This window comes from Spermophilus citellus (genome assembly GCF_964194105.1).
Source record: "Spermophilus citellus genome assembly, chromosome: 2".
NCBI classification, from domain to species: domain Eukaryota; kingdom Metazoa; phylum Chordata; class Mammalia; order Rodentia; family Sciuridae; genus Spermophilus; species Spermophilus citellus.
The window spans coordinates 200,338,349-200,362,850 of record NC_138183.1 but is presented as its reverse complement, the minus strand read 5'-3'; the positions used below and the strand labels follow the sequence as shown (position 1 = coordinate 200,362,850).

The window sequence follows — 24,502 nt, the reverse complement described above, 5'->3', positions numbered from 1 at the left end:
TTTTTTTTTTTCAGGAATTTGATTCTGATTTTCTGGAGAACTTGTGACTTCTCCTGATTCCCAAATCATATCCTGGGCTAGATGATGACTCTAAAGTGTAAAATTAAAGTATCTGTAGTCTGAGGGTTCCTTGCTGGAAGTGCAGATCCTACTCTTCAGTTTGGTGTTATTATCAATCAATCTTTGCCTCTGTATGATCTAGCTATGTGGAAAGGAAACATCACTCATATTAGTGAATTCATCCTGGTGGGTTTCCCTACTGCCCCTTGGCTGCAGATTTTGCTCTTTTTCCTTTTCCTCATCACTTACCTCTTTGTTCTGTTGGAGAATTTGGTCATCATCCTCACTGTATGGGTCACTGGGTCTCTGCACAAGCCCATGTACTATTTTCTGGGCAACATGTCTTTTCTGGAGACCTGGTATATATCTGTCACAGTCCCCAAGATGCTGGTTGGATTTCTACTTCATCCCAATACCATCTCCTTTTTGGGATGCATGACTCAGCTCTATTTCTTCATCTCACTTGCCTGCACCGAATGTGTGCTTTTGGCTGCCATGGCCTATGACCGTTATGTGGCCATATGTTGGCCTCTTCGCTATCCAGTCATGATGACCCCAGAGTTTTGTGTTCAACTGACCATTAGTTCCTGGGTAAGTGGCTTCACCATCTCCATGGCAAAGGTGTACTTTATCTCCCAAGTTGCATTCTGTGGCAATAATATCTTGAACCATTTTTTCTGTGATGTGTCACCTATCCTCAAACTAGCCTGCATGGACTTATCTATGGCTGAGAGAGTAGACTTTGTGCTTGCCATCATCATCCTTGTGTTTCCTCTCTCTGCTACTGTCCTTTCCTATGCCTTCATTGTCTCTACCATCCTGCACATACCCTCAGCCACTGGGCAGCGGAAGGCTTTCTCTACCTGTGCATCTCACCTTACAGTGGTGGTCATCTTCTACACAGCAGTGATCTTCATGTATGTCCGACCTCGGGCCATTGCATCATTTAACTCTAACAAATTGATCTCAGCCATATATGCAGTCTTTACTCCCATGCTTAACCCTATCATCTATTGCCTGAGGAACAAGGAGGTCAAGGATGCCATTAGAAAAACCATCATGAGTGGCTGAGCCCTTGAGAGATTCTCTTTGTTGAAGAGACCTTCCTTCTTGCATAATTTTCTTTAACCACAAATAGCACCTTCAATAGAGGAGAGTCTACAATTGTAAACACACTCACTCAGAATAATGATTTAACCAGGGATCAAAGAAAATCCCCCTGTCGATCAGGTTTTCATGAAATGCTTCCTTTTATAAGGTAGTAGGTAAAGTTGTCAAAATTCTGAGATATTTATTAGTAAAATATTTGTAATTTTTTTTGTTTATGAAGAACATGTTAAGAGGTAATTAATTATTATCTGTTTTCATAGTTTTGTTGGTGAGGTTATTCTATTTTGACTTATTTATTTTAAAAATTCTCTCCCTTTAGGGAGAGGCGAAAAAAGAGAAATTTGTTGTATAAAATGTGAAGGTTATGGTCTGTTCATTATTTGAGGAGGGCTGGGGACTCTTTACTTTTATAATTAATTGGTCTTAATGTTATTTTATTTGTTTTAAAAATTTAATCAAGGGGCTAGGTTGTGGCTCAGCAGTAGAGCACTCACCTAGCACATGTTTGATCCTCAGCACCACATAAAAATAAAGAGGTAAAATAAAGGTATGTATGTATGTATACATATATGCATGAATGTATATAGATAGATACACACACACACACACACACACATATATATATATCCTGTGATTATATTATGTATATCATTTCATGCTTTAATTTGCTTCCATTTTTGGAACTTCTTCATAGAATATTTTGGATGAAATAAGGGCCAGACTTTAGGAAAACTAGTGACTGTTTATTAAATCCCATTTCTTTTCAAGTAAAGGAGACTGGTATTGACAAAAGACCAAATTCTTTTGCTTAGATGATACTTGGCCATAGTATGAAGATTTTTTCCCAGTTTCCCAAAATATCTATCTCATCTGACGAGATAATGAGACTAGTTATTTCAGTTATCTGGGCCTACATCCTCCAGAGTCTCTCATCCTTTTTCAATTTGAACACAGGTAAGTTCTCACTGGAACTTCATGCTCTTCTATCAGGATTACTGGGTTCCAGCAGGGCCATGATTAGACAACCTTCTTATAGATCACCCCAAACCATCAATCAAGGAATACCCCTACTTTTCCAGGTATGTACTACTTAATTGTAACATCCATAGAAGCTTTATTAGAATTGAGATCAATGTTATTCATAAATACAGCCAAAAGAAAAGAACAAGAATCATAACTAAATCTATGTAATTACTGATGTACTACAGACTGCTTCAATTTCATTGGATCTATTTAGGCTTTTTATATCCTCTTTGCTCAATTTTAGTTGGTAATATATGTCTACAAATTTGTCAATATCTTTCAGGTTTTGCATTTTATTTAATATAATTTTTGGTATAGTTTCTAATGATCCTCCAGATTTCAGTGGTGTCTATCTAAGTATTCTCTTTTTCATCTCTAATTTTATTTATTTGGGATCTCTCTCTCTCTCTCTTTGTTACTTAGGCTAAAATTCATCAATTTTGTTCATATTTTCACAACAACTTATTTTTGCTTCATTGATCCCTTATGCTGTTCTTTAGTCTCTATTTATTTTTGTTCTTATCTTTATTATTCTTTTTTCTTCTACTTGATTTGGGGTTTGGCTTGTTTTTGATTTTCTAAGAACCTGAGATGGATCATTAGTTTATTAATTTGAGATCTTTGTTTTTCTGATGGAGAAACTGACAGCTATAAACTTCCCTCTTATAACTACTCTTGCTATGTCCCAAAGGTCCTGGTAGATGATGTTTCCATTTGTATTTGATTCTAAATATTTTCCAATTTGTCCACTCATTTCTTCAATGACCAACTGATTTTCAAAAGTGTATTGTTCAGATATTTGTATAATTTCTGCAGTTTCTCTTGCTGTAGATTTCTAGTTTCATTTGGTTATGGTTTGATAAATTATTTATTTTTAATATTTTTTAGTTGTAGATGGACACAATATCTTTATTTTTCTGTGGTAGTGAGGATCTAACCCAGTGCCTCATATATGCAAGGCAAGCACTCTACCATTGAACTACATCCCCAGTCCTGGTTTGATAAATTATAAGAAATTATTTTAGGGTTTTTTTGGTATTTGTTAATATTTACTTTTGGCCTAAAATGTGATATATTTTGGAGAAAGTTCTGGGTGTTGATGAAAAGAACGTATATTCTGTAGCTGTTACAATATTAAGTAGATGTGTATTAAATCCATTTGATTTAAATATAATTTAATTCTGTTGTTTTTTGTTATTTTTATTTTTTTGCCTGGATGGTCTATCTATTTGTGAGAGTTGGATAATGCATTCACTCACTATTATTGTATTGGGGGGGTCTATCTCTCCTTTTATGTTCTATAATGTTTGTTTCATAAAATTGGGCACTCTCACATTTGAGGAGCCAGATGTGATGGTGTACACAAATAATCTCAGCTTCTTGGGAGACTGAGGCTGGAAGACTACAACTTCAACCACAGCCTGGAAAACTTAGCAAGACCCTGTTTCACAGTACAAAAGGAAATGGCTGGGAGTGTATCTCAGAGAGGGGTAGGAGAGAAAAGAGAGGGAGGAAAGAAAGCCAATTAAAGGATTTAAATATACCGAAATTATATGAAAATTTAAAAAAAAGCTAGTGAGGGAAATAGAAAAAAAAAAGAATGAGACATTTCTCTTTGCTAAGTTGTTGTAGACACTTCTTTCTGGGACTTCTAATTTTGAAATACACCAGGTATTGATGTGGGGGGTAGATTGCATTGCAGCTCCAATCAGGTGTATTCACTCCCAGCCCCTGTGGAACCTGTTAGGGCAGTTTGCAGGCTGAGTCCTGCCCTCTTACTCACCAGGGCTGGTTAAGGCAATGCCTACACATCAGGGAAATGTTCACTCCAGAAGCCCCTGTATACACAGCCAAGGTTTTGGGGACAGTCCTAGCTGCTCATAAGTCCTCTCTTCAGCCCCTCTCAACAGCTGAATGTATGGACCATCGCAATGGCTCCTACTCACTCCAGAGAGCTTTAGTCTGTGTGCTCCTGTGTGTGGCAAATGTTGAAGCCACAGCTGCATTTCATCTGAATGCCTTTGACTATGAAGGCAGCAAGTAAACCAAGCAAATCTGTGCTAGGGAAAGGAGAATCTTAGAACTCAACAATCTGCCAACCTCCCTCAGGGTGCTCTCAAACTCAGCCCTTACGGGAATAAACACAAGGCTGGAACACAGGCCACTGGGCCCTCCACAGCTCATGCTCCTTCTGCTTAAGACTCTCAGAAAATCTGTGATGGACCTTCCCATACTCCACAGATGTCATGTGGTCGCCTCCTACCCATTCACTGCCAGGTGAGTCCCAGAGCCCCCAAGCTATGGCTATTTCATATTTCCTGAACCTCAGAGATGCTTATTAATAAGGTCTTTCTCAAGATGGCCCATGGCACGATAATTGTTTGCCAAATGATGCATTGGGTGTCTTCTGTAGAACTAACTTGTCATGTAAGCTTTCAGGGACTGCTTTCAGACCTAATCCCCATGCTGAAAATTTGAAATTTATAAGAACCTTGGGTTTCTTCTGTATTTAGGGCTACCAGTTGGCACTCTCCTTTACCTTCTATTTGTGCTGTCCTGTTTCCCCTTCCCAACTAAGGAATCTGGGTTAAATTTTTGAATTGCCTCTACTTTTCTCTGTTTCATTTCTGCTTCTAGGCACTGGTTACTTTTCCTATCACTCATATCTCTAAGATAAATGCCGAGAGTAAAGAAGATTTTCCCACATGTATCAACAGATCAGGGCCCTTGTGTTCCCTGATCTCTTCTCAGGCATAGATGCCTTAGCTGGGAAAGAAGGGAACACATTTCCCTGTGAAGCCCCAGTAAAGAAAAATATATTTACTTTCTGTGAATTTTTATTTAATTTATTTTTATTTATTCATACCAGGGATTGAACCCAGGGGTGCTTAACCACTGAACCACGTCCCCATCTCATTTTTTAAAAATTTACTTTTTATTTTGAGACAGGATCATGATATGTTGCTTAGAGTCTTGCTAAACTGCTGAAGCTAGATTTCGACATGCAATCCTCCTGCCTCAGCCTCCTAAATTATAGAGATTACAGGCATGCATCACTGTGCCCAGCAATTATTTTCATTTTCTATTAATTTATTTGTGTGCATTATTTTATTCATATACTTATTAGGTTTTGAATAGGAAAAACGAGTTGAGCACTCCTAACCTGAAAATCTAAAATTTATCTTAATCTAAAACTTTTTTTTTTAAAAACAAAGTTGTTGTTATTTTATTTGGACATTTATTTTGTTCACTTATATGTGGTGCTGAGAATCAAACCCAGTGCCTCATACATTCTAGGCAAGCATTCTACCTTGAGCCACAACCCCAGCCCAGTCTAAAACTTTTTGAGGGCTGACATGATACTGCAAATGGAAAATAACACACTTGACCTCATTCGATGTATTGTACTAAAAAATGCAGGTACACTAAAATATTATACAAAATTATCAATCTATGTATTTCAAGTATATATGAAATATAAATAAATTTAAGTTTTGTTTCAATCCCAAAATATACATACATACAGTACATATATGTAGGGTTTTTTTCATGGTTTTGGGGTACCAAGGGAATACAGTATATTAAAAGTAATAGGTTTATTCACAGTTGAAATTGTGTGTGTGTGTGTGTGTGTGTGTGTGTGTGTGTGTGTGTGCATGAAAATATATTTCAAAGTCCCAAAAATTTCCAAATCTGTAACATTTCTGGTCCCAAGTATTTCATAGGAGAGGTAGTCAATCTGTACAACAAATGCAACATTATCACAAAAATGTAAGTAGAAACAGGAAAACATTGATATCAGGAAATAATTCTAAGAGTTTGGAGGAATTTTTGAAGATAAACACAATTGCCCATTATAATTTTTATGCCCATATATGCTTTATTTCCCTTACCCATTCCTCTCTTTGTTCCTTTTTATAAACTTTTCTTAGATATAAGTTTATCCTTGTGGAGTAGACAAATTGTTTTGACTCTATTGAAGCATTGAGATTAGCAGTTTGTGCTGGGGAGAATGGAGGTAAGAAATTTTAGCTTGCAAAATTTTATGGCAAGAAAAAAGAGAAAAATAGTATCTAACATTTGTAGGGCAACATCCTTATCAACAAAAAAAGACTTATCACTGAGGAGGCAAGATAAAGGGTGTGAATGAGTCAGGTACATTTTCTTTTCAAGGGAGTGATGGCATCACCTGTTTGAAGTGAAAGGCTCATTTTTCTCATTCCCATGATTCAATCTATGACACACACTTATTTTAATTTTCTGTGAAAAAGAAATGTTATGATGTTTGTTACTTTGTCTCTGATCATGAAAATTAATGAGTGAACCACTGACAAATAGACCTGAGACAGAAGCCAAATGATGTGACTCTGGAGTTACCCAATAGATTGTACTGATGTGTTTATCTAATAGATTATATACCAGAGTGTTTGTTAAAAATGAAAAATTCTCCACCACATCTGAAATCCTGATTCTAGTTGTGCTGAGGGTGTGTCAAACAAAAAAAAATATCTTAGGAAGCAACTTCAGTTATAAAGAATAACTATTGCAATAGGGAGAAAGCTCTATGAATAAGTTCAACAGATTGTCAATGAAAGAGGTATGTTTCAAACCAGTTGTTTGCTACGCTCCCCATACAAGGTTTGGAGCTGAGGAAAGTAAACTGTTTAGAGGTCGAAAATATCAAACATGATCCTCTCCCTGTTTTAACGTCAAAGCAAGATACTAGAATAAAATCTACTGGGCAAGTTCCCCCTCCACATAAATATCCTTTCTGCCTCTGTTTTCAATGTATTTAACAAGAATTCCCTGAGCAAAAGTTAGGCCTTATGGATCAATACTCACAAAAAGAGACCAGATATAGACATCATTTCAAATCCATAGACTCAACAAATGCAGACCCCTTTAAATGCATGTAAATTCATTATAAATGAGCTTTTCACGCATACTTCTATAGAATACAAACATGCCAAAAATTCACTTATCAAAGTCCTGGGGATTTGAATTTGCTATAATTATGTGTAAATTAAATGCTGAATGAGACTGTTAGTAGCTCACAATGGAGACAAATATGTGTTAGTCATCTAGTACAAAAAATAAGTGCATAGAACAGTCTCATCTAACATTGAAAGCAGAGTCACAAATACTAGGTAGACAATATCTATAATGGCTGAAGTATTTCCTTCACCATGTCTTCATTGTAAATAACAATGTGTACCACTCTCAGAGCCACCTAGGGTACTTCTTAAAAAATACAGATTTATCTAGCCTATTCTTTAAGATTCTGACTCTAATTCTGCTATGGGGTATAGTTGTCTGTTTATAGTATAAATAGTAAAAAAGACTTTCATGAGATTGGTTAATCCTCAGAATAAACAAGGTTTGAGGTATTAAGTCCCAGAAAAAATAAGGAACTTATTCCTGTTAAATAGTGGAAAAAGCCACTTGCAATAATTACAAGAATGTAAAAATGCCTTGAAAATACCAGGAAAGTCTTTATACAGATAGGGAAGGTGGATCTTGATTTTATAATGTTGCCCCTCGTGAGGCTAATGGAAGCTAAAATAATGATGTTTTCAATAATCAATAACGAGAATAAGAGAACACTTACTTACATTCCATGTCATGGAACTGGGTACACATACTTGCTATTAATAAGTAAGATTTCCAACGAACCAAAACCATAAGGTTTCAAACCCATTATTTATGGATTATCAGAATCCCATTGTAGCTTAAAGAATGGTAGAAAAAGATGAAACTTAAGTTCTTTTACTCCTAAAATCTTTAGAACTACCAGCCAAGTCCTGGCTTATTTACTAATCCACAGGCTTGAGGCAAACAAATGGGCAGATGGTTGAATTAAATGAATGAATATTGAAAGTTTTTTTTTTTTGTATCTGGGATTGGACCCAAGGACAATTAACCACCGAGCTACATCCCTAGACCTTTTATGTTTTTATTTTGAGACAGTTTTACTAAGTTGCTTATAGCCTCACTAAGTTGCTGAAGCTGGCTTTGAACTTGTGATCCTCCTACTTCAGTCTCCCCAGTCTCTGAGATTACAGGTATGAGTCACTGCACCCAGTTTGGAGTGGTCTATTACCTATCAATAAATAATCAATAGAGAAATCTAAAGCTCTGTATATGGCGAAGGTTAGTGTGCAATCTGAAAGCAAAAGTCACAAATCTAGTAATCTAATAACAGTCTTTCTGTAAACTATATGTTTCTTAGTAAACTTAGAATTTTGTTGTTATTATTGATGTCATCATGTGATTATTTTTCCTGAAAATGGAAGTTAGAGTTGGAATTCAAATTTATTATCAAAATTGTAGCTAATTTTGATAGACTGAAAATAAAATAATATAATGGGAAAATTTGAGAGCAGAGAGCATAAAATTCTTGGGAAATATAAAACAATTATGTACTTCCTATTTATTGCAAGGCAGCCAGCTTCCTACCAGGGTAGTTTCCTGCTCAGGAGATGTGAACTGCTTGAAAAGTGGAGCATCTACAATAAATAGTAAAGAATAAGAGACAGAGACAGAAATTAGATTTTAAGGGAGCATCTGATAGGTCATCGAGTCCCAATTGGAGCTGGAATTGAACAACTAAAAAATGTCTCTGATCCTTTATTTAAGGGAGAATACATCAAAGGCAGGGATAAGTTTTCAACAGGAGGAGTCTTGCTTCTTGCTTCTTGTAGCATACAAGTTGTTTGTCATCTTGCCAAGACACACCCATCTCTGAGAATCTGTGTGGCTGGGTGGCTTCAGCAGGTCACCCCATTTCCAGTGCTGTGCTGAACCTGTGACAGAGATGGGTAGGAATTCACATGTAGCAGGTAGTCTCAAACCAGCAGGATTGCCACTGGGAGTTCCCAGATACCAGACTTTCCTACCCGATGACATCCATATCGATTTGGTTCATGCATAGTTCATAAGTGGCTCCCGTAACCTACCGACATATTCCTTATTTCCCCAAAGACATACTGAGCCTTAAAGTCCTCTTTCTCTTTTTATTTTATAACTCTCACTTTCTAGAACGTTGTTATCCAATATGGTAGCTACTATTTATGTGTCACTATCAAATATTTGAAACATGCCTGCTCTGGATTGAGATGTGCTGTATGCATATAATATATCTCATATTTCAAAGATTTCGTATAAAATGTATGTAGAATACTTCATGGATCTTTTTGTACTTTTATACATGGAAATATTTAAATTTAGGGTAACATAATATATTTTATTTAGCTTAATTTCATCTATTTAATTTTAAAGTGAGTACTAAAAATGTTAATTTACATATATGAATTATGTTACATTTCTATTATTCAGTGTTGTTCTAGAATATTTTCTTTGAGGCAAAGGACAGAAAAGTATGACTACATTGAGAATGTTGAATAATAGGAATTGTTGTCTACTATGATTTATCCCCCTAATTGATGTGTTGGAAGCTTGGTGCCAACTGTGGTCATCTGAAATGTGGAGGCCTTATACATTGAGATGGCAAGCCTTAAGATATGGGGAGTAGTTCACTGGGGATACTGCCCTTAAAAAGTGATTATGGTTGTTCTCATGGGTCCCTGATTAGATTCCAAGAAAGTGAATCACATTTAAAAGAGCACTACTAGGGCTGGGGATGTGGCTCAAGGGGTAGTGCGCTCGCCTGGCATGTGCGCAGCGCTGGGTTTGATCCTCAGCACCACATAAAAATAAAGATGTTGTGTCTGCCGAAAAGTAAAAAACAAAAAAAAAAATTAAAAAATTCTCTCTCTCTCTCTCTCTCTCTCTCTCTCTCATCTATCTCTTTCTCTTTAAAAGAACAGGAAATTTAAAAAGAGAGAGAGAGAGAGAGAGAGAGAGAGAGAGAGAGCACTACTAGTTTCTTTGCAGTATCTGGCTTCTCATCCATGTGGTCTGGTCTGCATGTATTCCTGCCACTCTAATACCATCCACCAAGAGGTCCTCACTTGGGCTAAGTGGGTGCTCACATGATGCCTTTGAACCTCCCAAACTCGAAGTTAAATAAATATATTTTATTTATAAAGTTTAAGCTTCAAGTATTTTGTTATGAAAACTGAAAGTGGGCTAATATCAGATTACTCTAAAAGGACTGACTTCAGTATATCAAGTTTAAATAAAGAAAATACAGCATAAGTAAAAATTGAGTTAACAGTCATTAGTGTGTACACAACAGGATCAATAGAAAATCAATTTAAAAGGACCCAGTACTTTGAGTAAACTTTAAATTCTGTACAAATAAAATATTAAATGCAGCTACTGGGGAGGTTCATTTGACTTTAAGCCACAAAACAACCATTCTTGTATCTGGAATGAGAGAAAAAATGAAGATTGTCAGGTGTATAAGTCAAAGTTGGTTTTCATACTATGGTGCATTTCCAAGTAAGTCCATTGTTAAAGAGACAGATGAATGACTTGGAATCATAAAGGGAAAATCTCTTGTTCAGGATACTCAAGAGTATGTGGGATAAGTGTGCTACTTATGATTGTAAACAAAATTTTATCAGGTGGTATACAAGGCAGTAGAATAAGAGAATCAGAGTCCTCAAACAATGATCACCTAAAGTTCAGAGACTGGAAAGAGTAGATGCCCCAAACTAGAGCAGAAATTACTTGATTACATATTCAGTTGTGGTCAGTTTGAGGGTAGAACATTATTCAAGGAATTGTCTATGGAAAATCAAGTTTTAGTCACCTATTGATAAGAAGAATCAGAGAACATGAAAGAATCTGAAAGATGCTACTTCAAGAATGTTGGAGGTTAATTTTCTGATCCCTCTAGTAACAAAAACATATATTTTTGTACCAGATGGATGTGCACAAATAATAAAACATGCCTAATTAATAGCATAAGAAAAAGTTACAGGATCATAAAGCATACTGTTAAGCATTACATCATCATTAATTGCTGTTAAAGAAGACAATGATTCCATTGTCTATGGAAAGTATGTTTCTTTATGATAATAAAGATGTGCTCAGCAATGTCCTCAATGAGTAACTTGGCTAAAGTCAGGTGACAAACTGTGGGGACAAGTGCATGGAGTACTGCACACATGGCAAATGTTAAGGGTGCCTAGTGGCAAACCACTCCCCTTGTCTTAGGTGCGTGAGCAGCAAATGGTTTACCATGTAGGCACAACCCTGGGCATAAGACTATGTATTGCAGTCACAGTGCTTGCTCCATGGCCTGCTTCTTGATTCGTTTCCATAAGGACAGTTAGCAAGAAATTGTATTGGTGGCTGCCTATAATCTGCTTAGCTATTGCCCAAGTATATTTAGATGGTAACTATGCAATAAAATCAAACCTGCTTCCAGCTTGGTCTCCATAGTTCTTGATTCATGACTCTGCAGCCACATTCTTCTCTACCCTGTTCCATGGACCTCCTCACTGGACGAGAGAGAGCCTACACAACAAAGGAATGATGGCTATGATGTTTTGAATGACAAAATGTTAAAAGACAGAAAAAGGGCCATTTAGAGTGTTATAGTATAAATAATAAAAGCATTAATACATACAATTGGCCCAGAAAACTATATGAACACAGCAAAGATCAGAAAAGTAGAGGAAAAAAAAATAAATGAACTTTATCATGAAAAAGGAATATTCTCACACTAGTAATCCCAGCATATGTTACATGTGTGAGCAAAACAAAGAAGCTAGATAAGGACCTACTTGCTCATTCTTACGTATTTTAAATAACTACACTAATACAATCTGTTGTGTAAATACCATCCAGAGTCATACTTTTTGGCTTCTGGCTTAGGTCTGTTAGTCAGTTTCACTCATTAATCTTTATGATTTGAGATTGAAACACAAGTGTAATAAAATTCCTGTCAGCAGAAAATTAAAATAAGTGTCTATCATAGATAAAATCATGAGAATGAGAAAAATGGGTCATTCATTTCAGACTGTTCTATACTTGATTACCAGTTAGTTATTTAAAATGAAATGAAAAAAAATTATTCAGTAATCTGATAAATCCTTTGCCTTTAGGATCTTTGTTTATCAATCAGTTATTCTGTGAAAAGGATGGCTTTTCCACATGGGCAATGAGGGATCCTCAAAAAGGTTTTAAACTATTCCCATATCACTTAGATGAGGGAGCTAGCTGATTCTTGCATAGCCACCAAGATAGAGCAAAATGTTATGTTAAAAACCCTGCAATTCTACTATAGTAATTATGTAACTATAATCTTTATCCTGCTGATGGTATAGTTCAACATTAAACTTCATGTCTTAAAGTGCATAGAGTCAGAAAATCCAGATATATGTTAATTATTTTCTTCATTTTCCCAAGCACATTTTCTTGGCTCAGTCATTGCAAAGACAATAACATCCTAGGCATTGGGAATATCTCAGAAAGACTGGTTATTTAATATAATGATAAATTTTGAGATTCATGGAAACATTGAATGGCTAATCCTATTCCAAGGTGAAACACAAATAAAAAGAGCAAAAAAAAAAGTGTTCTTGTTACTGTTGAATTAGTGAGGCAAAGAAAAGACCACTGACTCCAAACCAAATTAAATATATTATATTGTATACAGAAGAGAGCTGATCAGCGACTGCCTGACCTGAAAGCTGGGCCAGAGAACAGCATCTGGTATAAGGTCAGGGAGCTTTTTATAAGAAAAAGTTACAAAGTGGGTGTCTTGAGAACTTACAACTAACAGGTTCTGGCAAGCGTAATACAAGGGCAGATAGCAGGTTAATGATCTACATGGCTTAATATTTCAAGGTAGGGTGTAAACTCAGATCAGAATTTATGAGGAGCCACTGAGGTTTTAAGGAGGGTTATCATCTGGTCAAGGAGAGCTGGAATTTATGAGGGGCCACTAAGGTTTTAGAAAGGGTTGGTATTTGGTCAAGGAGAGACAGGCATGGGTAAGATCAGAGCATGGGCAGGAATTCCAAACCAGTTTAAGCATCAGAGTATGGTCAGGCCAAATAAAAATCTTAGTATCTTAAAATAAAACAGAAATGAACTTTTCATGACTTTGTGACAAAATGGCTCCCAATCTTAAGATGAAATTAGGCCGAGTTCATCATTACTTAGTGTAAACAGGATAAAATGACCTAGAAAGATCGTGTAAAGAAGTAATAAGGTAGGTTTCAGTGTTGAGGTTAAAGACCTAAGAGGCAGAAGGAGAGAAAAAGCTAAGGAGTTAGAAAATGTATATAACACCCGCTCATTATAAAAAAAAAAGTCCATAATTGTGCATCAGCAAAACATATTGGGAGAGCCTCTTTAGGCAGAAATAGAAAACTATGTTGAGTTCACAGAAGATTCATTTCAGAGACTGTTCATAATAGTTTTTGATATAAGAATACATGCCAAAAATTAATGATAATATGGTCTCCTGTAAAGATGCATTGGAATCTATGCACTTTAGGGCACAATATGAGTGTCTTTGATGCTTTAAGGAAGTCAGGCATGCAACACCCATGGCAATCTTTTCTGACTTACACCTTGTGCTTCTGAGTAACAGTTTTTCATAGAGGAGAGATTAGATTAGATTTTTGGTCTGATTTTATAACAATATTTTTGTCCTTTTTTTTTTTTTTGTACCAGGGATTAAACCCGGGGTGCTTAACCACTTAGCTACATCCCCAGCCTCTTTTATTTTTTATTTTGAGATAGGGTCTCACTAGGTTGCTTATAGCCTTGCCAAGTTGCTGAGGCTGGCTTCAAACCTGTATTCCTTCTGACTCAGCCTCTGAGCCACTGGGATAACAGGCATGTGACACCACTCCTGACTACTTTTGTCCTTTTGTACTATGTTTGTTGTTTATGTACTTCTGTATTTATGTAATGTTTACCTTTCTTTGTAGTGGATTCAGATAATCTCAAAGTAGTTCAAAAAGCTCAAAATAAAGACACTTATAAAATCTGAGGATAAGTCTATATCTGAGGATAAGTCTATATCACAGATCCAACTGTGGCAATGAGAGAAATAGGCCTTTCATTCCAGACTGGTGACACCACAGGCTGCTTTGCAATACAATGTACATGACTCACCCATTTGCTTCAGAAGTCTTTCTACTTCAATGGTACTATGCCTTAACTATAACCAAAGATATCTGTGGTGTTTCAGAACCACAGGGGTGTTCATTTGAAGTAACTGTTTTTGCAATAGATTTTGAGATTTTGATTCCAGAATGTCTAATATGTGTTGCTGATATGTACATTTTTAAACAAGCTTCCATATTTTCCAAAGCTAATGGTTATTAGAACTGACTATGATAATCTCAGAGTTAGGAGTTGTATACTTATGAAAATTTTGTTACCATACAAAGAGGAGGATTTCCCATCCTTCTTATTCAAATGTAGAGTGAACAAGTTCCCAGAAAACATCAATATTGTCCAAAACAGCCGGATGCATTGGCTCCAGAGGCTGAGACAGGAAGATCATGAGTTCAAAGCCAGCTTCAGCAATGGTGAGGTGTAAAACAACTCAGTAAGAACTTGTCTCTAAATAAAATACAAAATAGGCTGGGGATTTGGCTCAGTAGTCAAGTGCCCCTGAGTTTAATACTAATACTAATACTACTAATAATATCCAAAGCACTGGAGTGAGCCAGGGCATTCATAACTGGAAGGTAAAACTTGATGGTAATATGTGTCCCTCTGTAGCCAGGGCCAATATTTTAATGTTAATGAAGATATTTCACAATGACTAGTATGTCTACATCCTCATATCACAGATCACTTGGGATTTTTTTTTTCCTATAATTGGTTGCTAAGTGGCAAAAGAAAAGTCTTTTCTTTTCAGGAACCCACAAACCATAAAGCAAGGACAGCAATTTAATCAGTTTTTTAACACATTTAAAAAGTGCATTTCCATAATTTCTCAACATAAACTAGGTAAGACTTATTAACTCAGTCTCTATGTCTAAATAGAAACATGGTCAACCTATCAGAAGATGTCTTTAGAAGGACCTCTGGGAACATGAGAAATAAAGGGTACGTTTTCTTAGGGAACTTTGTCTTTTGGGGAATACTTTGTCTATACCTTACTGTCATCTGGTTATCTGTTGGATGTGAAAAATCCTGTATTAATATTTTTTCTTTCTCATTCTTTCTTTCTTGGAGGACTTTGGTCCCAAGTGTGATAAATAGGAGTGCAATTCAATAAGAATGTTTTTGCATCTCAAGTTGAATGGGTGACCTTAGACCAAATATCTTCTCTTTTTCCCTGTCATTCTCATTGAGTCAGAGAGGAAAATGACAAGATATAAGACACTGCAGTTTGTCTGAATTTATCTAAATTTTCAGCAAATTTTAAATCTAGGCATTTATTCTATGTGACTGGAGGGAATGAATCTGGGACAGGAAATCATAAGAAAATTTGCCCTTCTCAATTTTATCTGTGTTATTTCATTATATCAGACATAGTATCATCACTATTTGTTCACAAGAAGGCTTGCAGAAAGCTTGACTATTTGAGACAAAGAAAACCTGGGTTTTAGAAAGTGATGTCACCAACTCCAAGCTTAGCCCAGGATAAGTGTCATAGTGAACATCCTCAATGAGTTCATCCCTCTGGTGTTCACACTCTTGCATAATCCCCTCCCACAATATAGCAGGCTGCATCTCTGTGATCAATACAGTGTCTCAAAATTGATATTGTTTCATTTCCAAAGTTAGGTTATCTAAAACACTGACTTCTGTCTTGGATATTCATATTGATTCTCTTTCTCTCTCTCTCCCTCCCAATTCCTTACCTTAGAGGGAATCCAGCTATCATGTTGTGAACATGTGTGAGTACACAATGAAGAACCGAGGCCCCTAGCCAATAGCCTTATGAACAAGCTTAAAAGCACATCCTCTAAACAATCAAGCAACTCTGGCTAACATTTTGTTAGCTTTGTCATAAGAGACCTTGATCCAGATAAGCTTCTTTTGGATCCTAACCCTCAAAAACTGTGAGATAATAAATTTGTTGTTTTTAGCCACCAAGTGTTAGTTTAATTTATTCTGCAGCAATAAATAACTACTACAATAAGGCATAAGGGAAGAGGACAAGAAAAAATCTTTTTTCCTAAATGCATGCAAGGTGTCATGTCATGGAACATGTCAGAGACAGACCAGTAAAAATGGTTAAAGCAGGTACCAAGGTGAGATAAGAACATAAGGAGAGAAGTAGCAGAAAAATAAGAAAATGTGTACTATAAGCCAAGTGTTCTTGGAATGGTTCCCTGTAATGTACATTTGAAGGAGAAAGAATCATACAGTGGGGTTCTCCAGAAAAAGATAATATATCCTTATAATCCTGTGCTCATGTTAGCTTTGCTGAAGCTTATGTTCCCATCAAATATTAATTTGAAATGTTACATTGTTAAGAAATATAAATTCTAATTAGTCTTCCTATCATGAAAACTTTAATTAATTACTCCATTGAAGGCCATGTATTGATCACTGAATCTGATAACAAAAGGCAAATTTTTAGCACCTTATACTTTTGGCTTCATATTTGTGTTTTTGAGAGAATATACCTGTCTATGGGAAAAGTTTGATTAGTCACGTTTTCATATCTGTATTAGTTTCCTATAGCTAGTGTAACAAATTACACAAATTTATCAGACTAAATCATTTAAATTTATGATTGTACAGTTCCAGTAAGTGTAAGTCTTATATGAGTCCCACTGAGCTAAAATCAAGGTATTGGTTGCGCTGTTTTCCTTTTGGAGGATCTATGGGAGAATCCATTTCCTTGCGCTTTCTAGCATCTAGAGGCCACTTACATTCCTTGGGAGTGGCTCCTTTCAGCTATCCTCAAAGTCAGCAACAATTGACAGGATCCTTAGAAAGCCATGCTTTTGGCTTTCTCCTGTCTTTTCCTTCTACTTTTAAGAACCCATGTAATTCTATTAGACTCACTGGGATAATCCAGGATACTTTACTCATAAGGTTCATGGATCAACAAATCTCAATTCTTGTAAGGTAATATAGTTACAGCTTCTAGGGATTAGGATACGAACATCTTCAGGAAGCCTTTATTCATTATGCTTACAATAAAATCCATAGTATAGTCAATTTTTAGGTATTTTAAAATACTTTGCAGAATGAAATAATTAGACCTTAATGGATCTCAGAAATCACTGAATAATTGCAAAAACATACAAAGTAGATGAAAAGAGAGAACAAAAATGGCCAAGGGGAAATGGTTTTAAGAAGTTATACATGTTAATCAATGCTTCCATTTTCTACTTCTTTTTCTATTCTAGGGTGTCTTTCTTGTTAATTTTCTCCATATTCTGCCTCTTTTATTGCCCCTCTTTCCTAACTCTCACTCTCTGAAAGTTAATCCCTTGGTAATAGAACAACATAGAATACCTGCCATGAAAAGATATGGGTATGGGAATCAAACACCAAGAAGGGTAAATGGACACTCCTGATCTGGAAGGAGTGCCTGCATTCTGCTGAGAGCCATGGCCGAGTCTGTATGGCCCCTGTCATTTTGCCAACAGTATTGATTGACAGGCAAGGCATTAATATCCGCCTCTGCCGCTACTTTTGAGTTCTCGCACTATTTTGGAGTTCTTGTGGGGATTTCCAGGGATTCCCCGAGAGTTCCCATTGGTTGGGGAAGTGCAGGAGGAGGGATTTCTGGGAGAGACATTTCCGGCTGGAGGTTCTGGGACTATCCGCGTGGCATTCGGAAGAATTCCCCAGGAGCGTGTGTGAGGTTTTTTCTTGCAGTTCAAAAATAAAGTTTGTTCCAGCTTCAGTGGCTCGTGATTTGTGCCCAGCCAGACTGCAGCAATTGGCGGCCCGTGCGGGGAACGTCTGAAGCTTCAGGGTAAGTGAAATTGCTTGCCCCTAAGGGAAGGCGAGAGAATGGGTGACCATTTTAAAAAAACAATGTGTTCTTGTTTTGATTTGTTTTGTGTTTGTTTCAAGCTGCCTATCCCTAGAATTTTCTCAGGCAGACTGGGAAAAATGGTTGGCTCAAGGTTTGAAGTTGTTCGCCCCTGAGGAAGTGATAGAAATAGACCACAGATGCACATGTGAAGAAAATAGGAAAATTGATACAACGATTTTTTGTTCCGTTTTTGTTTGATTCTGTTTCGGTTTTGTTTTGTGTTATTTTATTGGGTTGCGTTATCTTTATAGAAGATTAGAAATTAGTTAAAAACAAACTGAAAGAGTGTTAAGTAAATTGTTAGAGGTTCAGACCATGGAGAAAGATATTTTAGATCAAGCAAAAGAGAAGGTCTCTCACGCTAGTCAGACAGAGGAAGAAAATTTAAAGGAAGAAAGCTTAGAGGAGAAACAGCTATTAGGGAAAAAGCTACAACAGGAGGCTGCTACTAACACCGTTCTATCACCAGAGGGCGTAATTCAACCAACAGCTCCACCTATGGAGATAGCTGAGTGGCCCTCAACCCCCGTAGTTGATAGATGGGATCCTGAGACAGGACCTCAAAGATTAGCATGCCCTGTACTTGAGCAGGCAGGAGGGCAGCAAATTCACCATGCTTTAGATTTCAAAACAGTGAAGCAGTTAAAGGAGGCTGTAACAACCTATGGTCCTCAAGCACCCTTCACTGTAAGCATGGTTGAATCCATTACCAACTTGGACATGACACCAGCAGATTGGGCTAGTATGTGTAAATCTGTGCTAAATGGAGGACAATATTTGTTATGGAAGGTTGCCAATGAGGAATTTTGCAGGGAGACAGCTAGGCGAAATGCAGCAGCCAGTTACACTCAAAGAAATCTAGATATGTTGTTAGGAAAAGGACCTTATGAGGGTCAACGGCAACAAATTGAATATGATCCTGGAGTATATGCACAAATTGCTGTAGATGCGGTTAGGGCATGTAAAACTTTACAGGGGCATGGAGATTTGCAAGGTCAATTATCTAAGGTAATACAAGGAACTAATGAACCTTATGCTGAATTTGTAGATAGGCTTATTCAAGCAGCTTCCAAAATTTTGGGGGATACAGAGCAAACAATGCCATTTATAAAACAACTGGCTTATGACCAAGCAAATCGTTGCTGCAGAGAGGTCATTAGACCATGGAGACATGAAGATTTAAACACATATATTAAATTATGTAGAGACATTAATGAACAAGGACAAGTCTTGGCAACAGTACAACAGGCTTTAGATGCCAGGCCAAAAACATGCTACAATTGTGAACAAACAGGACATTTTAAAAGGAGCTGCCCCATAGCAGGAGGGTTTAACAAAGCTAGGTATCAAAGGAATAGAATACCGGGTATTTGCCCACGATGCCGTAGAGGGAGACATTGGGCTAATGAATGCCGTTCTCAAACCACCATAGATGGTACTCCATTATCAAAAAATGGACAAGGACCAGGTGTTTACCAACGATATCGTGGAGAAAGGCATTGGGCTCCATTGCCAAAAAACGGACAGGGGGGCCCAATGCTCTGGGGCCCATGACCACAAATGTACAGGGCACTGGAGGAACCCAGAAACACCATGGAAGAACTCAGCAACACCATCAGGGTAGTGCCCAGGACACATTATCCATCAGTCTCTCTACAGACGAACCAGAGGGAGCGCAGAGTTGGACATCTGCGCCTCCACCAGAGCAGTATTAACTCCAGAGATGGGAGTTCAAATCATTCCCACAGGAGTAAAAGGACCTCTTCCCCAAGGAACAGTAGTCTTATTATTAGGACGCAGTTCTTCTACGCTAAAAGGACTTATGATAAGTCCCGGGATAATTAATTCTGATTATGAAGGTGAAATAAAAATCATAGCTAGTTCTCCAAAGGGTACATCAGTAATTTCACCAGGAGATAGAATAGCACAGTTATTAATAATACCCAACCTACATGATAAATTTTCCAGTAGTACTATGGAAAGAGGTTCCAGGAGATTAGGCTCCACAGGTGTAGATTGGGCTATGCTGTCTTTGAATTTAGATTCTCGCCCAATGCTAAAACTAAATATTCAAGGACATGAATTTAATGGGATACTGGATACAGGTGCAGACCTTAGCATCATATCTCGTCAAGAATGGCCAAAACATTGGCCATTACAACAAGCCACTCAAATGCTTCGAGGCCTAGGAGTGGCAACTAATCCCCATAGAAGTGCAATGGTATTAGATTGGAAGGATCCTGAAGGATGTGAAGGAACTATACAACCATATGTATTGGATTATCTTCCTATAAATTTATGGGGACGAGATGTCCTAGATCAATTAGGTTTGACATTAACAAATGACATCAATCCAAATGCGCCCACTATTAGGGCTAGACAAGGTTTCACGAAAAAAAAAAAAAAAAGATTAGGAGAACAGGGTATAGCAGCACAAATTCGAATAGATCAAGGAATAAATAGATATGGACTGGGTTTTCAGAAGGGGTCACTGAGGCAACAAAAATTACTTGGAAATCAGATAGACCAGTATGGGTTCCTCAGTGGCCCCTGACTAAAGAAAAGATACAAGCAGCCCATGACCTGGTCAAACAACAATTAGCGGAGGGACATATACAACCTTCCATATCTCCCTATAATACTCCCATTTTTGTCATTAAAAAGAAATCTGGTAAATGGAGATTATTGCAAGATTTAAGAGCCATTAATAATGAGATGGTTATTATGGGACCTGCTCAATTGGGGATTCCTCAATTGTCTGCTTTGCCAAAAGCCTGGTAGTTTTAGCTATAGATATTAAAGATTGTTTTTTTTCCAATTCTAATTCATCCTGAGGATAGTCCACGTTTTGCATTTACTATCCCTGCACTGAATCATGAAGGTCCTGATCAGAGATATGAATGGAAAGTACTCCCTCAAGGGATGGCTAACAGCCCAACTATGTGTCAAATTTATGTTAACAAAGCAATCCAGCCACTTAGAAATCAAAATCCTGAACTACAAATATTTCACTATATGGATGATGTATTATTAGCACACAAAGATAAAAACACATTGCTAGAATGTTATGCCACACTTACAAATTTATTAAAAAATTATAATCTAGAGATAGCAATAGATAAAGTACAATTAAAATTTCCAATTAATTATTTAGGAGTTCTATTATCCTCAACCATGGTCCGTCCACCAAAAATTCAAATATGAGTAGATCAACTCAAATCACTTAATGACTTTCAAAATTTATTAGGAGACATAAATTGGATAAGGCCTTATCTAGGCATACCAACAGGAGAGTTGGGACCTTTATTTGATATCCTAAAAGGTCCATCAGATCCAAATTCACCCCACATGTTAATGCCTGAAGCAAGAAAGGCATTAAAAATCAATGAAACATATATGGAAAATATGCATTTGGATAGAATTGATATAACTTTGCCTTTTTTATTTATTGTAATACCAACAAAAAATACTCCTACAGGAGTATTTTGGCAAGAAGGTCCATTATTGTGGATACATTTATCTTATTCTCCTAACTCTATTCTTAATAGGTATCCTGAGGCTGTAGGACAATTAATACTCAAAGGAATAAAAACAGCAAAGGGAGTGTTTGGAATTTCTCCAAATAAAATTATTACTCCATATACTATGAATCAAATTGATGAGTTAGCTAATGAGTTAAATACTTGGGCAATAATCATGTGTAAATCTAATGTTTCATTTGATAATCACTTACCATCTAATCCTTTATTGTCTTTTTGGTCTTCACATCCTGTAGTTTTTCCAAAAATGACAAGAAAAACCCCTATCATGAATGCTCCAAATATATTCACTGATGGGTCAAATAATGGTACAGCAGCCGTAGTTACCCCTGATCAAACTTTTACATTTTTAGTACCCAAACAATCAGCTCAAAAGGTAGAGCTTAATGCAGTTTTACAAGCTTTTGTGATGTTTAAAGATTCTGTATTTATTTTCTGATAGTCAGTATATAGTTAATGCTATAGTATCCCTTGAAGATGCTGGTAGGATTTCCCCTTCCTCTACTGTTTCCTCTTTGTTTTCTGCTATACAAAGTCTAATCTGGGACAGAAAAGATCCATTCTTTATAGGACATATCAGAGCACATATAGGATTGCCTGGAGCCCTTAGTTTGGGCAACGATTTAACAGATAAAACTACATATTTTCTCTACACTAGCAGAAGCTACACATTTTCATAAAAGGTTCCATGTCAATGCTAATACTTTGCAAAAGCATTTTAAAATAACTAAGGAACAAGCTAGACAAATAATAAAACAATGTCAAAATTGTGTGACCTTTTTACCACAAGTTAATCTTGGAGTCATCCTAGAGGACTGATACCTAACCATATTTGGCAGATGGACGTCACACACTTGCCAGAATTTGGAAAATTAAAATATTTGCATGTTACAGTTGATACTTCTTCCGGATTTTTGATGGGCTCCTTTCATGCCGGTGAAAGAACTAAAGATGTTATAGCTCATTGCTTACAAAATTTTGCCACTGTGGGTGTTCCAAAACAGTTAAAAACAGATAATGGTCCTGGTTATACTTCTACCTCTTTTAAGCAATTTTGCTCATCATTTGGCATTACTCATATAACAGGAATCCCATACAATCCTCAGGGACAAGGCATAGTTGAAAGAGCTCATCAAACTATTAAAATGTACTTATTAAAGCAAAAAGAGGGAATTGGAAAGGGGTATATATTCCCCCAAGATAAACTTAAAATAACCCTTTTTACTCTAAACTTTTTAAATTTGGATTCATCAGGTCTTAGTGCTGCGGAAAGGCATATGTGTCCAAAAAATGTACATAAGCCTAAGGTACTTTGGAAGGATATTCTAACAGGACAATGGAAAGGTCCTGACCCAGTGATTGTCTGGAATTGGGGGTCTGTTTGTGTATTTCCACAGGGAGAACAGCAGCCGATTTGGATTCCAGAGAGATTAACTAAGGTTCTGACCCAGTGATTGTCTGGAGTGTGGGTTCTGTTTGTGTGTTTCCACAGGGAGAACAACAGTCGATTTGGATTCCAGAGAAACTAACCAAAGCAAATTCTATGGACCAAAACAACAACAAAAAAACAGGTGATTTGACTCAAATCCATAACAGCTGATATCCAGAGCTCCGGCTTGGCTATTCTTACATCTGTGACAGTGATTAACCAGGATGCTTTTTTCAATATTTATTTTATTATTGCCTTTTCCCACATCATAAAGTTCTATTTTATTTTTGAGCTCATACAGACCTAGGTTAATGTTTTTCTGATCAGTTTTATTTTTTGACTGTGGAGTTTTTAAACATTGCAATGGAGATTTCACCTAGGTAAAGCTACAAGGCCTTTACTATTGTCTTATGTGTTATATGTTATGTGTACACACTTCTGTTTTGTGTTGTATGTCTGTATGTGCGTATGTCCATATATCATATATGAGGAGTGCTCATGAATAAATGGATCCGAATTTTTTTTATTCATGTGATTTTAATGGTTTAATTTAGATTGGGTAAACAGCTTTTGAAAATTGTTTTAATATGTGAACAAATAAGGAGGTTAACAGATCTGTTTGTTTACTTTCACCTTTCCTTCTCATTATATTTAATAATTCTGTTCAGGATAATGTAAATTGTTCAAAAATTGTTTTCTTAGTGCCAGTTGGAATGTTACATAATTTTTTTCTTAGCATCATTGCCAGAATTCCTATCTTCCTCCCAGTGCTGGTGAAGACAAAGATAAAACCAAACAATAGCTTCTTCGATAGTTATCACAACAAACTGTATAAACTGATGCATCAATGAATAATAACTCAACAAGTAATGCTCAATCAAGGAGTCAATTTACTTTGGGAGGAAATGGACATATTGACAGATTCCTCTGCTTTGAACTGCTTGCAGAACTTGCCTGGACTATGTATCACTTGTATGCATTGTGAACTATCTGTTGGTGTAGCGAATTGTGGTAGTGCTGGGGTATTTTTGCTGATAGTGTCACCTGTGGTACAATTTTTCAAAGGAGCCTTCAATTGGCTTAGTGTCATGGCATTTTGCATCCTCCTCCCTTCTACTAGTGATGGCCAAATTTGGGGGCCAACGGAGGTGAGGCAAAGAACCTCACCCCCCCACTGGTGCAAAGGCCTATCCACAAGTATGGCTGTATGCTGGACCTGTAGTCAGTGACGGGTAAGATCCAATTGCAGTGGTACCAACCTAATACAGGAGGCTGACGCCTAGAGGTCAGTTCATCCGATGACGGGTAAGGACCATATGTTGAATTGGACTACCTAATAGGCACAGTCCCTAAGCCACATTACTTGTTGTTTAATTAAACAGAAGGGGGGAGATGCTGAGAGCCACGGCCGAGTCTGTATGGCCCCTGGCATTTTGCCAACAGTATTGATTG

General features: G+C 36.9%; 1 protein-coding gene across 1 annotated transcript; it reads left to right on the top strand.

The window, feature by feature from the left end:
• Nucleotides 1-204: 204 nt before the first annotated feature.
• On the top strand, nucleotides 205-1,131 carry LOC308636893 (olfactory receptor 6B9; the record flags this gene model as incomplete). Its single annotated transcript, XM_081272750.1, has 1 exon — nucleotides 205-1,131. One exon carries the CDS (start codon nucleotides 205-207, stop codon nucleotides 1,129-1,131), a length of 927 nt encoding a protein of 308 aa, XP_081128876.1.
• Between the last annotated feature and the right edge of the window lie 23,371 nt (nucleotides 1,132-24,502).